The sequence below is a fragment of the Triturus cristatus genome, chromosome 2_2 (assembly GCF_964204655.1).
Source record: "Triturus cristatus chromosome 2_2, aTriCri1.1, whole genome shotgun sequence".
Lineage (NCBI taxonomy): Eukaryota > Metazoa > Chordata > Amphibia > Caudata > Salamandridae > Triturus > Triturus cristatus.
In genome coordinates, this window is record NC_140582.1 from 330804901 (window position 1) to 330821302 (window position 16402).

A 16402-nucleotide genomic window follows, 5' to 3' on the forward strand; every position below is an offset into this window, starting at 1 on the left:
CTAAACTCTACCCCTTTCTGCAGAGATCAGTGGCACTTCCCAACAGACAGAGCAGTAGGATGAACATTGCAGGCAAAAAGATGGGTGGGTCGGCAAGCACTGCTCTGAAAACCACTAGAATGACTGCCTTTCCATGTCATTATCATTGTGAAATTCAGAATGGCCTTACATTTTTAGAGATGATCTGCCGAGACATCGCAGGCAGGATTTTGTGCAGATAGTTGTGGAGCGTCTCCACATCTTGAGCAAAGTCATCTGTGGGGCCATTGATTTGGTAGAATTGGCAGCTTCAGGTAACTGCCATGGGATGACATTGCACCTTGCTACTCTAAACTCAAATATGCAAATTAAAACTTTCTATGTCCAAATTTCTGGTTCATCCTTGCTTGGCCAACACACTGACCAATTGAGAATGAAATATGAGACTAAGACCCTAAAGGAGGGTGAAGTTAGAAGAAAAGATCCCAATTTAATTAAAGAGATTGCTGCTATTATCCTTGACAGAGGGTTTAATCTCCTCCTCCGTCATATCCTCAGTAGCAGCAGCAACATCAGGATGGCCAGAGATATATCCAGCAGCAGAGGAGAGGATCAAGTGATAAGTTGGCCCTGTCTGCCAACTCTTTTGGGCTCCCGCCCTCCAATGATCACCAAGTACTCCTCCTCTGCCTGTCTGTTAACCACTCCAGTTGGGGGCACTATATATCGCCATTTAAAAAAGTGGGAAAAAATCATGAGGACAAGTGGGAGTTGGCTGTTATGAGAAATGGCTACTCACTAGACTTCAAAGCACCGCCACCTGCTATTCCACCAAAGCCAGCATTGAAATTCCATCTAGCCGATCAGTACAAGGATACCTCTAGGTTGTTATGCGAACAAGCAGTAGAACCATTTCCCCCTCCTCATGGGATAATGGCATTTCCTCAAGATACTTTGTGAATCAGGAAAAATGTCTGCTGAAGGAACACAAACCAATCTTAGAACATCGCCTGGCCAACAAGAGGATCAAAAGAGAACATTTTTGAATTTCTGATGTATAGGTCTAATCGCAGAGTCTTCAACTTGCTGAACCGCCCTAGGCACCAGACTGGATCCAGAAACCTATGCAAAAGCTACTGTGTGCTGGCAGGTGATGCCATCAACCTCTGTCGCGATTCTGTCACACCTCCGATATGAAGACACAGAGACTCGTAGAGGCACAACCCCACCTTGTTCCTTTCGCTCCTTTTTGCTGCAATCTTTGACGTGGATCTGGAACTTAGATCCTTCAATCTTCAAACTCATAGTTGTCTTCTCTAAACATTTGGCAGTGTGCAGGGATGACTCCTTTTCTGTTGGTGCTGACTGTTGTTTCTTTATCAACACCACCCCCATCGACAGTGGATTCTACTCTTACTCTATGGTGGATTTGGAACAGACTTTGCTGGGGAATGGCATATGAAAAGCTATTCAATCAACAGAGCTCAACACTAATAGGCGGCTGACTCTCCGCCTGTCCCCTTGCCTCGCTGACAGTATTTAAGAAGGATTGAGACCCTCTTTGACTCAGACTCTAATGCTTTTCAGGGTCTCGAGAATGCTCCCCACAATGAAGTTGTCAATGAGGAGGACCATTTGCTCCCCCTTACTACATTGATGCTGCCTGTATCTTGACCTACAAAACACCAGTGGCTTGGACACTTCACCAACGATGGAATTGAGTTGGCCCTCAGGGACCCAGACAAAATAGAAATGTTTCTTTTGATGTGGTAGTGAAAAGAGCCAGTGAGGTGCTGGACTTAAATTTGCCTACAATGGAGACTTAGGCAAATCGTCTGACATAAATCCGCTTTTGAGCCATTTTTGCAATACCATGAACCTTTACCTGAGACCCTTATGGCGGCGACCCTGTCTAAGCAATGCCCTACTCTCCCACCACCAGAGTGAGTTATCTAATAGTCAAACGGCTTAGGGTTCCCCATGTGTTTCAACTTTCCTAACTCAGCATCCTATTAAAAGGAGTCTTCTTGTTCAGGCCTCTCTACAAGCAAGTGCCATCCCAATTATTTTACCACTGTTCCACTGGACAAAGAATCAAAGAAACTAGACACTTAGGGCAAAATCGTTTTTTAATATTCTAGCCTGGTGCTCAAGTCCTTATATTCAGTTTGTCTCTTGTTACGCTACACCCACACCCTCTGGGATATGGCAAGTGAGATTTTGTCAAAAAACTTCCACAATTCATTTGCACAGGTGCTACAGGATGACCAGGATGTGGCAAAGTATATTTTGAGTTCTGACCCGAATACCACCGATTGTGTTGTCTATATTAGAAGTCATTTCTCTTTAGCCATGGTTCTTCTCAAATTCTTCATTGCCACCTCATCTCTTCTGAAGTTATTATGTGGTATTTGCTATTGTTTTTCTATATATTCTGCTTAGCTCTGGCTTTCTTCCGGACCTCTGCGGAGTGGGAAACTGGCCGCAACTGGCATCAGGCGTGTGAGGCAGTACTTTGTTGAAGTTGTGTTTTTGCATCCAGTGGGTCAGCTGGACAGTCTTTGTGGCAACGTATCCAGTGTCGCTCTGGTGCCCAGCTGGGGATGATGTGTAATTGCAGTCTGAAGGCTGGTCAGATTTAAACAGATGATGAATCTGCAGAAAGACAGTTTCCATTAAAATCTAGAATCGATTCTCCCCTGCGACTGGTCTGACCACTCCATTATCACCTTCCATAACAAGGAAGTAGTTAAACTACTCTCTGTCCAACCTAAGAGAACGAAAATCTGGAAGAGGAACCTAGAAAACATCAATCCGGCTGATCCTGCATCCGCTAGTCACATCCTCACGCCAGATCCGGATGGATCAAACAATGTACAGGATTTGGCCAATCACTACTTTAACTCTATGAACAGGGTTCTTGACACCTTAGCCCCATTACAATTAAAAAGAGTCACCAAAAAGAACTCAAACCCTTGGTATGATGGTAGACTAAATGAAGACAGAAGAGCACTGAGAGCGATTGAAAGACAAGGGAGAGCCGCCCCGTCCACTGCCCACCTCAAACTACTACGATGCACCAGAAATGCCTACTACAGAAGGATTAGACGCTCAAAAGCTGACTTCATAGGTGTACAACTAGACCAAGCCAAGAATCGCCACAAAAAACTGTTCGAAATAATCAATACTCAGTCTAAGGATGGCCCCCACTCCCCCCAAGCCAATCCAGATACAATCACCAACTGTGAGGATCTTGCCTCCTTTTTCACAACAAAGACTGACAAATTAAAGACAGACTTACTTAATGATCTATTATCCATTACCGATACACACTCAATCCCCTCACGGTCCACACCAAGGGCCCCGCTTAACTGTCCCATAATACTCGACTTCAAGGACAATGCCTCCTGGACTGCCTTCAACCTCTACAGCGAAGAAACTATCCTAAACACGCTCACCACTCTGAATCCTTCCAATCATTTCACAGACCCCCTTCCAGCATCCCACTTAAAGACCTTCATGCCACTGCTAGTGCCCCTATGGACTAGAATCATAAATTCCTCCCTCTTGCAAGGAACCATCCCTGACATCCTCAAAGCTGGTCAGGTAACCCCCATCCTTAAGAAAGTATCAGCGGACCCATCAGACCTAAACAACTATCGCCCAATATCCAATATCTCAACCTTGGCCAAACTACTCGAAAAATGTGTCCACATGCAGCTTAGTAAGCACATAGACCACTTCAACCTGCTCGACCCAGATAATTGATGACGCGTTAAAATTACTGGATAAAAAACAAAACATGCTTGCTAATCCTACTTGACCTCTCTTCAGCGTTCGATACTGTCAAACATGACAATCTACTGGACCTCCTGAAGCATAGAATGGGGCTATCTAAAACAGTGTTAAATTGGTTCACCTCCTTCCTCCAAAACAGAACACAAAGATTCAAGATCAACCAATCTTTATCCAACCCCACCCCAGTCACCTTGGGAGTACCCCAGGGCTCTTCCCTCTCCCCGACACTCTTCAACCTGTTTATGGAACCACTCACAGAGCTTCTCAACTTCGAAAATATCCAATATCACATGTACGCAGATGACACACAACTGTACATTAAGATCCAATCTCTTGAAGACATCAAATCCCTTAACGCAATGCTCAAAAAGACACAGACCTGGCTAGCTAAGAATCATTTAAAGCTAAACACACTAAAAACAGAATTTCTCCTAATCGCTCCCCCCAACCAAACAACGATCATCCGTGAGTGGATGAAGCACCTAACTGCACTCGACGGTCAACCTCTCATCATTGACTCCGCTAAATCTCTAGGAATAACCCTGGATAATAAGCTAAACATGCAGAAGCACATTAGCGCTGCAACAAAAGGAGCAAACTTTCAGATTAACACACTGAGAAAATTGAAACCCTTCATTCCCGCAAAGGACTTCAAACAGGCGGTTCAATCCCTAGTAATTCCCAGAGTTGACTATGGGAGCGTCGCTCTCTGTGGTCTCCCCAAGGCAACGACCGCTCCTCTCAGAGCATCAATCAATACAGCCGCGAGACTCGTTACAGGCATCAAAAGAAACTGCCACATCTCCCCTGACCTGCATGCCCTAAACTGGCTACCTTTTGAGGCCAGGATCCAGTTAAAAATCGCCTGTATGACTCATAAGGCACTACACTACAAAACCCCGAGGTACCTAGCCGAAAAACTGGTACTATCAGGTGGTAACAGGTCTACCAGGAGTTCTAACAACCTCTTACTGAAACTGCAACGTTTCTCCAAGAAAAAAACGTACAATCGTACCTTCTCAGGAATGGCCCCCAGGATATGGATTGCCTTACCCCCAGAAACGAGACTCAATCCATCTATGGCTTTTTTAAAAAAAGAAGTGAAATCGATTCTCATGTCCAAATTCACATGAACTATAGCTATCTGCCTTTCTCTGTATTATGTATCTTGTATACACATAATTCTGTATTTATATGTACACGTCCTCCTTTTTTCCTATGTTTGCTATGTGAAGCGCTCTGATACCCGCAAGGGTCTTGTTCGCGCTATACAAAACCGTCAAAATAAATAAAATAAAAATAAAAAACAATTAAGTAGAGTAAATAACTTACTCATCTAATTCTTCTGCGTTTCTTGTGATACCCATGCTGGGCGAACACATTCTGGGTGCTATGGGGTAAACATTGCTGCCATTTTATTATTTTCTCTGCTTTAATCTGTAGTTCTTGTCCCGAGGTGAAATTAGCCACATTAGTAGTATTGTGGAGGGTAATTTGTCGGTAGTGTGGCAGAGGATGCACAGTAATACACTCTAGTGTGACTTTATTTAGCATGTTAAAATGTATTATGTTCAATTCCAGTAATGCTACGGATGTTTTGTTTTGAGTACTGCCAAGTAAAGGCGTATTGGTTTAGTTACTTTCATTTAATATCATTTAGAAATCGACATTGAGCGTTGTGTCCGTGAATCGATCAACCTTTTCTGCTGGACCCCAAAGAGTGCAACCTTTAGACAGCATGCACAGCCACCAAAGCAAGTCAATGACAGTAATGGGATGACCAGGCCCTCTTCCCACTTCTCAACAGACTTCCAAGATGCACCAAAGGCTGACCTGGTGAGTGCTTCTTTTCATGTTGTTCTTTTCCTACAGTTAATTGGATGTAGTGTGGCCAATGTGGATTAAGCATACAAGATGTGCCATGACCTCATTGTTCTTTTGCTCCCTGTTGATGTGTAATATGTCACAGTGGTGAAATGCTTGCAGATTCTCAGATTTTTCATCCACTACCCAGGGGTTCCTAACCGCTGCTGCTTCTATTACCCCACTCTAACTGAGCTACTCACCATCCACCATCACTGCCCTTCTCCTGCACTCTCCATTTTGCTCTTCTGTCTTTCCCTACCCCGCTCTTCATCCTATCACTCCTCCTTGCACCTTGCTTGTGTTATCACATCTTCCCTCTCTCTGCCATTTAGGCACCAGGCCCATTACTCTCTACTCATTATTCCTCCTCAACCCCCTATATTCCCCAGTCTCTGTACCAATCACTCTCCCTGACCCCTACCTCATTGAAAGGGGCTCAACACAGCACACCCATCCACCTCGAACCGGTTTCGGTTTTAAATTAAAGAAACCAGTCAGAGTTTCCAGTTCCATTAAGCCAGTTCCTTCCATATTTGTTACCTTTTGTCGATCGTTGATGGAACTCTTCAGGGCTCTCCTCATCATGGGCCCTCTGCTGCTTCCAAGAGTTTAGTAGATATGGGGTTCTGGCCTCCTGACCATCTCGCAGTCCTACTTCTCCATCAGCACTGCTGTGTCTCACCCTGAAGCTGCTATAGACATCTCCTGCGCTGGCAGAGCCTCTTCTGGATTCAAGTCCAGAGTCTGTTTAAACTGTTCATTAATCAGGGGAGATCCTTGTTTGTGACAGAATGAAGGCCAGACATGCTCTGCGGACCAACCTTTGGCATATCCTCTTCCGGGACTCAAAGGTTTGCCCTGTGAAGGTTTTTTGGCTCTAGTTCTGATGTACTGGACATGCCAAAGTAGAGTTCTAGCCCACTGATGAAGACAATTCAGAGGTTGATAAACTTCTTTAACCACAGTTTGTAAATGCTTGGCTTTCGCTTGATCTCCAAAAGACCAGCGGCCTCAACACATCTAGAGAAGGGACCGTTCTTTATGCTTTGGGGCCTCCTTCAAAAGAAGTTTGGTCATTGGTAGCTGTCGTATGCAAGGCAAAGGAGGCACTTGAATTGCCTCTCCTCACTGTAGAATCCAAGCCTAAATTGGTGACAGAAATATCACACCATCTTCAACAGCTTCTGAGCTCTTCTGCCTTTTTTTTAACAACTTTATATTCATTTTCCAAATTGAAGTAACATCACAAGTAAAACCATGTCACTTACGGATTTCACAGCTTATGCCATATGATTAACATATATTACAATAAATTTACATTTGCGTGTGTGTGTATTTCAATCAGTTCATTAGAAGAATTCACAGTTTATCCTTTCGGGACTTCAAGGCAATTTTAGAGTGTCATGGGTGCCAGGTTTTTCCTACGTCATATGTGACTCAGCCAGCCTTGACTTTTAACTAACAGCCTGTTGCACTGTGAGCCTTGGAGTTTCTCTTTAACATGGCAAGAATTGGCTCAAAATTTGTAGCTTGTAAATTTTACTAAAAGGCCTGGCCTGACATGTCTCACATGTCATTGAGCCATTTGTCAGCTGTGAAAGTGAGACATTACAGCAGGAGGATAGGAGCTTGCCAATCGATTCGCAAAATTTCCTCCAGTCAATTGGCATGTTCCTACTTCCCTTCGTTAATGCCTCAGGTGTGTGTGTGGGTGTAAATGGAAGGGGGATTTCTAAAGTTACATACATTAGTCTGACATTCAGTTTCCGTGAAGGTGGGTGGGACATTCTCCCTGCGCAGCAACCAATAAAAAACAGTTTGTATCAGGAGAAGGGGACCAACCCGACAACCTGAAAAGCACACTGCAGTGAGAGTCATAGCTGCCAAGGTTTCAGGTTGGTTATGTGTGGCATTTTCATAATTTCAGTGTAATTATGAGCGACATTCAACCACTACGAGTGACACTTTCTCTCTGGAAAAATCAAGCAATGAAGAAGCGGGAAACATAAATATCAGACATTACATACATTTGAGCAACAAGAAACTCTAAGAAGAACTTAAAGCTACCGCAAAGCACTAGAAATTAAAGGGCACTTATCGACATGCCACGGACAGTGTCTATGGTATGTGTACTTGTAGCCGAGGTTTGTTGTTCTGAACAGTGCATCTCATGACACCTCGTGGACATTGTTTGAGGTATGTGCTTGTAGCTTGTATGTTATGGCAGACAGTGCAGCTCATGACACCTCATGGACAGTGTATGAGGTATGTGTGCTTGTAGCTGAGGTTTGTTGTTCCGGACAGTGCAGCGAATTGTTATTGTTAATTGTGACTTGTATAGCGCTTAATACCTGCAGGTCTCAAAGCGATAGTCCCAGGGTGAGTTTTGTCTCTCAGAGGGGAGTGCTATGCCTGGGCTTCTGTGAATAGTAGGGTCATCAATTTCTTCCTGAACAGAAGGAGGGCGCTTTCAGAGCGAAGCTGACCAGGCAGCCTGTTCCATAATTGCGGGATGAGGACCGAGAAGGCTCGGCCAGCTTTAGTGGTGTAGTTGAAACGTGGACATTTTATTAGACCCTCTGTGGAGGACCTTAGGGAACGGCCGGGGACGTATTTCACCAGGCGATCTTTGATATATTTGGGTGCCTGCCCATATAGGGCCTTATGTGTAATACAGAGGCCTTTGAATTTACCCCTCTGCTTAATGGGAAGCCAGTGCAGTGCACTGCAGTGCAAATGACACCTCATGGACAGTGTGTGAAGTATGTGTGCTTGTGGCTGAGGTTTGTTACTCCAGACAGTACAGCTCAAGACACCTCATGGACAGTGTTTGAAGAATATGTGCTTGTAGCCGAGGTTTGTTGTTCTGCCGGACAGTGCAGCTAATGGCATTCCAAGAGCAAGGGCTAAGGTGTGTCTGTAGTGCAGCTCATGTGACTGAGTATTCCATGGTCAAAGTATATCTGTCTGTAGGAGTAATCTAATAATTGTTTTAATAGTGCAATAAGTGAAGTCAGTTTCTGTATTTATTTAGTCATGCCTTGGCTGAGAAACCAACAAATAGCACCACTGAGTGACCTTTACTCAGATTGTTTACAGATGTAATGCCCCCTCGGAAGCCTTAAGATCTGCTCTATCGAGATGTCTTTGTATCCGACTTGTGTGCGATTTCTCAGCATTAGTATGAGAGAAGCAGGCCCGTGAAATGTGATGTCCGGTATAAAGGAAAAACATGTGGATTTCTTGTGGGCAGTTGCCTAAATGTACATATGAGGTAATAATATAGTATCAACCTTTATCAAAGCATCACAATGCATAACAAATGTAAGCAATAAACTAATAAGCAAACCATGCATTTACAATGAATACATTATTATTGTGTGGGAGGTTCTAAAAAGCCGAAAAAACGCAAAGCACCGGATAATAGGCTCTGAAGAAGGCATGATCATTCTGTATTGTGATATCAGGGCCTGGAGAAGGGGTGATAGTTAAGTATTTGGATAACGGGCACAATAGAGAAGGGCAGAGTGTTCATTTCTGAGACAACAGGGAATGTGATTGAGGCCTGAAAGCTCTAGAATGTGTAACATGATCAGGATATAGTCGGAGTGTTCTGCTGTTGGATAACCCGGTGTAGGAAAGTGCCCCTTTTTGCATGTTACCCCCCACTTTTTTCCTGACATCTGATGCCTCCTGACTTGATGTGCCTTGGGTCCCTGCCAATCAGGTCCCCATGGCCTGTGTTCTTTCCCAAGAATGTACCTTTGTATCGACAATTGGCTCATCCCTGGCCACAGGCAAGCCCATTGTAAAAGGTATCATGGGTCCCAAGGGCACTGTGACCAGGGAAGGCCTCTAAGAGCTGCAGCGCCTATTGTGCCACCCTAAGGGGCCCTGCACCTTAACACCCACAAACTGCCACTGCAGGCTGCATGTTTTGGTGCAGAGAAAAGTGAAGAGTTGACATGGCACACATCTCTGTATGCCATGCCTAAAATCCACTGCCTGAGGCGTAGCTAAGTCACTACTCTAGTATGGTGCACTAACCTTAACGTGAGGGTACAGATGCTTGAACCCTGTACCCCTGCAGTGTCTAAGTCCATTCTTAGACATTGTAAGTGTAGTAAAGCCATAAAGAGTATTTTGTCTGTTAGTTGGTCATTACAAACTCCACAGCTCCGTAATGCCTTTACTAAATCCTAGGAAGTTTGGCAGCAAACTTCGCAGCACATTAAACCCACACTGATGCTAGTGTAGGATTTAATGTAAAATACACTCAGAGGGCATTTTAGAGATGCCCCGTGAAAATTGACCCACCCTGGTGTGGTTCCTGAATGGCTACCTGCCATTTGCCACCACCAGACAGGTTTCTGGACCCCTGGGTAGAGAGCCTCCGCTCTCTGGGTCTAGAAACAAAGCTCATCCTGGGCAGAGGTGTCATGCCTAATCCCCCAGGATGGGCTGGGTCCACGAAAGGGGAAACTTCAAAGGCCTGCCGCCTTTGAAAGCTGTTCCTGCCTTTTGCTGCCCCAGCAACTGGCTCCCACCAGTTCTGGCCCCCACGTTGGGCAGGAGAATCAGCGGGAACTTCAAGCTAGGAAGAAAAGTGTGCCTACCTTTGCCAACCCGACCCCTCAGGTGGGGGAGGCGAGGTGAAGCACACATCTTAGTCCCCTCCATCTTGAAGATGCCAAGAGCCAATTAGGAAGAGGCTCATGAGCCCTCCCACTGGAGGGTGGCATAATAGGAGGTGTACCCACCCCAAGGAAGGGACCCATTGGTCCCAGCCTGCACACCCCTTTAGCGCCCCTAAATTTAGTATTTAGGCGCAACCCTGAACCTTTCCTCCTCTGGTTCGAGGAAGAATGAAGAAGGGCCGAAGAGCCGTGCTGACACGGGAAGGAGAAGAGGACACCAACTGCCTTGGCCCCAGCCCTACCAGCCTGTCCCATCTACGACATGCCTACAGCAAGAACCCTGGCGAGTTCAGCACCCAGTAACTCCCAGAACCCGGAGGACCAGCCCTTTCGACCTTCCTACAGTCTATATCTCCCTTAAGCACCGGATTTGCTCAAACAAAGACTCACCTCCAGAATCCAGATTCCGGTGACTCCGCGATTCTGCACCACTCTGCACCCGACGCCCACGGCCCGAGTTCAAGTGGCCCAACACCCCAACAAGGTCGCCCCAGCGATCCTGACCTGGGATCTGGTGATCCCTGACATGCCTCAAGCCGACGCCTGCAGCCTCAACCTGAAGGGTCCCCCCAAGCGCGACAGGAAGCTGGTAAGAAAACCCAACGCCAGAAGACACCCCTGCACGCGACGCCCCACCACCTTGGGTGGACCAACCGACAGTGTCTAGGCATCCCCCACGATCCCAACTTGCCTCTCCAGCCGATGGTCGATTCAGGAAGTCTCCCTGTCCGAGCCTGCAGCATCTTTGCGAAACTGAAGGTCTTCATTGGAAAGCACAGGGACCCTGACGTCTGTTTTACACCCGGCTGCCCCAGTGCCACTGGTGGTGCAGCTCCTGTGCTGGTTGTTGACCCCTGCAGTGCTGGCCTTTACCCCAGGAGCTTTGCTCCCACAGCCTAGTGGCCTGCTCGCCAGCAGTCCCTAACCGAAGGCCCCATTGACTAACATTGGGCCCCTGCTCTCTGCACCTGGCTGCCCCAGTTCCACTGGTGGTGCAACTTGAGTGTCCATCTAGACCTTGGGGAACCTTCGTTCTAACCCCCAAAACTCGCCCTCATAAGTTGTGTACTTACCTGTGAAACCGCTAACACTTTTTCACCATAGAAACACATGTAAAGAGATCTTTGGCCTAAAAATGTCCAACTGTTGTAATTGTAGGAAGAAAAGAGAATTCTATTGCAAAGTATAAAAAGTCGTACTTACCTTGTATGTAGTGATCCTAAGGTGTTGTATCTAGGCATACCACACCAGCACGCAAAGTAATCCAAGAGTAACGAAAAGTAATTACTGTGTAATTTAAACTGCTTCCAAGGCATCTACAAACCTGTAACAATTGCAATTTCAAACACAACTGCATTTCCTTGAACGGTCTTGCATTTGAAAATATATTTCACTTACCTGTGCAAAGTATTGCTTGGTTCTAAAATAAAGCATAAGTATACCTTTTTATACTTACCTAATTGGTCTGGATTCTGTCTCTGAGTGTGTGTATCAGTCCTTGATTGAGTGAATACAATAAATGCTTAACACACCCTCTGGATAAGCCTAACTGCTCGCCCACACTACCACAAAGAGAGCAGTTGGTGCTTAACTAATATAGCCTCTGCTATACCTCCGGAGACTCCCTGGACTCTGTGCACACTATACCTTACTTTGGTATAGTATATACACAGAGCCAGCTTCCTACACTGGAGCTCTGAAGAAGGGCTGCATGTTCTTGTATGGGGAATGCAGGACTCTAGACCAAGGCTGAGTGTTCTGTAATGTGATAAGTCTCTGGAGAAATGTAGTATATAATACAGGCCCAAAACACTTGGCCCCCAAATCCGGAATCAAGATATGACATAAGAATTAGAACATTGGTTCTGTGGGTCTCGTTTTTTATCAGGTGTGTTCTCACATGTGATAAGCTGCAAAGGACACGCTTCTCATAATACGTTAAACAGCAAAGACATTTCAATGTGCATATCAATTCTGTTCTTGTTTGAACTTGGCTAGTGAAACAATTCACAATTAGATGGAGCAGTAGAGGCCCCGGCCACATGGGTTCAGCCAGCCTAATCATGACATAAATTAATAGTCTGTCAACAACAATCAGCTAACTCGACTCGCTTGAGTCGCTGCAGACTGCACTGGGCATCGGGCAAGCCTCAGGAGAGTGAGGCTGAGGCACATTATCTAGTGTTTGTTTTGTCAATTGTGTGTTATTTTGTGTAATTTAAAAGCTGCACTCTCTCTGACGACAAGTGACGTAGCTGGTGCTGGATATACTGACACAGGTGGTACACACTTTGAATGAACGTAAAGGTTTCGACTTCTAGGAAGTCACTGCTCCAGGTCCAACCACCGCTCCTTTCGTCATGCGCTGAATTAATAGCAAGCTCTCCGCAGAGATGATTCACGTCCTGCACTGGAGAGAGGTCCACTGTACTGACAGCTGCAGCAGAGACCAGTTAGTATTGGTGTGGCTAGTGCTGCACACATGAATGCAGCGTTGTGTGTGTGCGCACATCTGGAAATGTAAGCGCTGCATTTATACCTTGTAATCCTGCCGGCGACTGAATGATTATGCCCCTCACTTGACTTTAGGCGGTTGTGTGCAGCGTGCAGATTTCTTAGCATTACCCCAATTCCGCCGGCAATTGTTGGGCGGAATTTGCGAAATCCACTTTCGCAAATTATCGCGAAAATGTTAAAAAATTATCGCAAACACGCGGAAATATCGCGAAGATGCAGAAGTTTTTTTCCCGCATGTTCGCGAGATTTTCTGCATGGTTGCGGCTCGCCAACTTACCCATGTGGTTGCTCGCGGGCGCGGCCATCTTGTTTTCAGTTGTCTCGCGGTGCATGATCGCGAGAAGAAAGACGTGATCGCGCGACGCATGACGTCACTGTGGGCGCGAACTGTCGCGAGACAGCGCAAATGGCTAAAAACAATACAACATCTCATGGAGAACGCGACCGGATCAAGAAAACTTATCGGCGAACGCAGGGATTCAGGTAAGGCGAATCGCGCGAGAATGTATTATTTTACAGCGCGAGCAAGAACCAAATTATCGCTAAGCTGCGGAATGCGGAAATTTTGACATTTTCGCGCTTTCCGCAGAACGCGAAAATGTCAAATTATCGCAATTTCCGCGAACGGAACAAAATTTTAGCCCAGGCCTAATGATTATGCCCCTCAGGGCTAGGCAAACTTCTGTTTTTTGCTGCGAGCTCCACCAACCCCCAAGTTTGCGAGCTGCAGCGCGCACGCTGCCTTCCACACTCGACTCTCCAGAAGATTACTGTAATTAATTAAGCAACCAGTGCTCTCCGGTCTGCAGCGCTTGACAGGCACAGATGAGGAGGTGCTGGTGATGCAGACCACCACACTGAAATGCGTAAGTCAAATGCCAGATGCGTGGTACTTGGCAGGGCTGGTGAGTTAAGAAGTCAGCTGAGCCCGGTATCAGGCTGTAACCAGACAGTCGACTGGTGGAGGGAACCAGACACATCTCTCATTGTGAGAAGATGGAAGTTAGCCGGCATCTAGATGCACTGAGTCGTCAGCTTATTTCCTTCGCTGATTCGTTGTCCGTCTCAGATCCATGTGAATTTAGTAAGCAGTAATCTAACACAAGCAACCTGATTCACAAAGGTAACGTACACTTCTGTGTATGTTTATTATTTTTTGATATTCACAAACTGCAAGTTTAATTTTACTACTAGTAATTTTAGAACTGCGGAGTGGGGCGGAGAACTTTGCCCATAAAAAGACAGGACAGGCCTATTGTTTTAGCTATGCGGAGTGTCCACCATGAGTGTGGAGTCTCCGCAGTCCTAAAATTACTATTAGTAAAATTAAACTCGCCATTTGTGAATATCAAAAAAATAGAAAACTTACACAAAAGTATAAGTTTACTTATGTGAATCAGGCCCATGATGCGTAACACTTTACAGCACCGGATCCTCTCGTTCAAGAACTTACTTTGGAGCTCTGCAGATGCGCCAGACCAGAGTTAGGACCCCTGCAGTATGAGTCAAAGCGAGGCCCTACCTTGTACGTGTCCCCGTTATGTTCCCCAGCAGAGACTGATCTCTTGACCTCGGTCAGTCCATCGAGTCACGCCCCCCGACCATCCCCCTCTCTCAGACATGCTGAAAAGTTCCAACGGGGTACCTCAACGCAGGCGCGCAACGCCCATAGAGCTAAAAGGGCTTGTACTAAAGAACATGCACTATGCAGATCACAGAACTGAGTGTGAGTAAACTACGGGAAGCCCTATAAAAAAAAAATGTTTGTCAGAAAGGGGCCATAGAGAGACGAGGTGCACTGTTGGCAAATGGTAGTGAGGGAATTCATGGAGAAGGAGGAAATGGGGAGGGGGCAAAAAAAGACTGTTGCACTGTGCGCGACCAGTGTTAGGGCCACTGGGCCAGCTCTGGTCTGGAGTCTTAGCCCCCCCCCCCCCCCCCTCCTCCCGAAGTTCGGGGCTAGTTGCGCCCCTGTCTCAACGTATGCTATATGTAACCTATGGAATGTACTGTTACTATGTACGTTTGAGTAAAACATAAATAAATGAATAAAAAAATAAGTGTCACTGTCGCATGGTGTCGACTCATTAATGCGATCACCTGTGAAGAGCTGTTCTTTTATGAAGAGTATAAACGCCTACTTAGTGTTTTTGTTTTGCTTTTGTGTGGAGGGGTCAGAACGTTGCAAATCCTTTACGTATGTTGCACACTCCTCGGAAGCGTACGTCTTCAAAACCCCTTACTTTACTTATATTTGTGCTTTTGGAGAGGTAAGAAATGGCTTCTTTAGCACAAAGTTCCGCAATTCCAGGCCCCGCCTCCCTCCAGCGTCTTTCTACCCCCTCTCCCAGCATCCATCCTCTGGCACAGGTCTGCTCGCGGCTGTGGGACCCTTTCTCAGTGGTCGATAACTGTTTGCCGCCCTCCCGCCTCCCTGTCAGGGTCTGTGTCTGACTGGAGCGCGGCGGCCATCTGCTGCGATTATAATACGTGGGAGAGAGAGCGTGCTTGTACTATGAAGACCTGCTATTCATTTTCTTATAACACGCACGTGCTGGCGTGGCACCTGTTAGTAATAGGTGCAACCCTCACTAGTCCTTGAGGTTAGGTGTTCGCGACGACATTACACTCCTTCCTTTTGTCACAGACTGAGAATAAAGTAATACGTAGGTGGTCCTGTGTTAAGCATTAATTTTCAAGATTTTTTCCAGCTTTTTTTACATTTCCAATTCCATTTACATAATAGAATGTAAAACAGTTGGAAGCTTGGCTGATTTCACTGCTTCGTGTAAATAAAGGGGCTCCCCGCTCCCGCCTAGAACCATCAGTGTGTGTCACGCCTAACAGTATTTGCGGCAGAAAAGGAGGGACCTGTGTGTGATCGTTTAGCTTTAATTGGGGGTAGTATGGATGAAAGTAGTGGTCGGATATTGGCAGTACGGATTGCCTGCGCAGGCGTTGCTTCCAGGGAGTCTTCATAGCTGCCAAGGTTTCAGATTGCTAATGTGTGACATTTTAACAATTTCAGTGTGATTTCGAGTGACATTAAATGACTATGAGTGACACTTTCTCGCGAGCCAAAAATCAGGCAATTAATACGATGGAAACATATAAATATCAGAAATTACACACATTTGAGCAACTAGAAACTCTAATAAGATCTTAACACAGCTGCACAGCACCAGAAATAGCTGCCAAAAAATTCAGCCCATACAGTGAACCTGCCACACCTACACTTCAGGCTCTGTACTGGGAGACAGTGTGCATATGTGAGTTTACTGCAGGAAAGGTTTGTGGTAATATCAGAAAAATCAAGAGTAAAACCCAACACATCCACAAACAACAGCCCAAAACAATCAGCTAAACTGTCACTTCAGGGGTTGCATTGGAGGCGGGCATGAAAAGAAAGCTACCCCCTCAATGTCTCAACAAGGTATGGATGGGAGAGTGCGTGTATTTAAAACCTTGCTGCAGGCCAGTTTTTTTGATAAAGTCAGGAAATCAACAGTAAAACTCAGCGCAAGAGATTTAAGAGGCCAAAAAAT

The 16402-nt window shown here is 45.8% G+C and overlaps 1 protein-coding gene across 2 annotated transcripts in view; it reads left to right on the top strand.

The window, feature by feature from the left end:
* Positions 1-16402, top strand: part of TBCK (TBC1 domain containing kinase) — a 1508203-nt gene that overhangs the window by 1020752 nt on the left and 471049 nt on the right. For both annotated transcript variants that reach the window (XM_085641401.1, XM_085641402.1), the window contains exon 23: positions 5438-5613. In XM_085641401.1, the coding sequence (XP_085497527.1) occupies positions 5438-5613 (176 nt within the window). The remainder of the gene's footprint in view (positions 1-5437; positions 5614-16402) is intronic.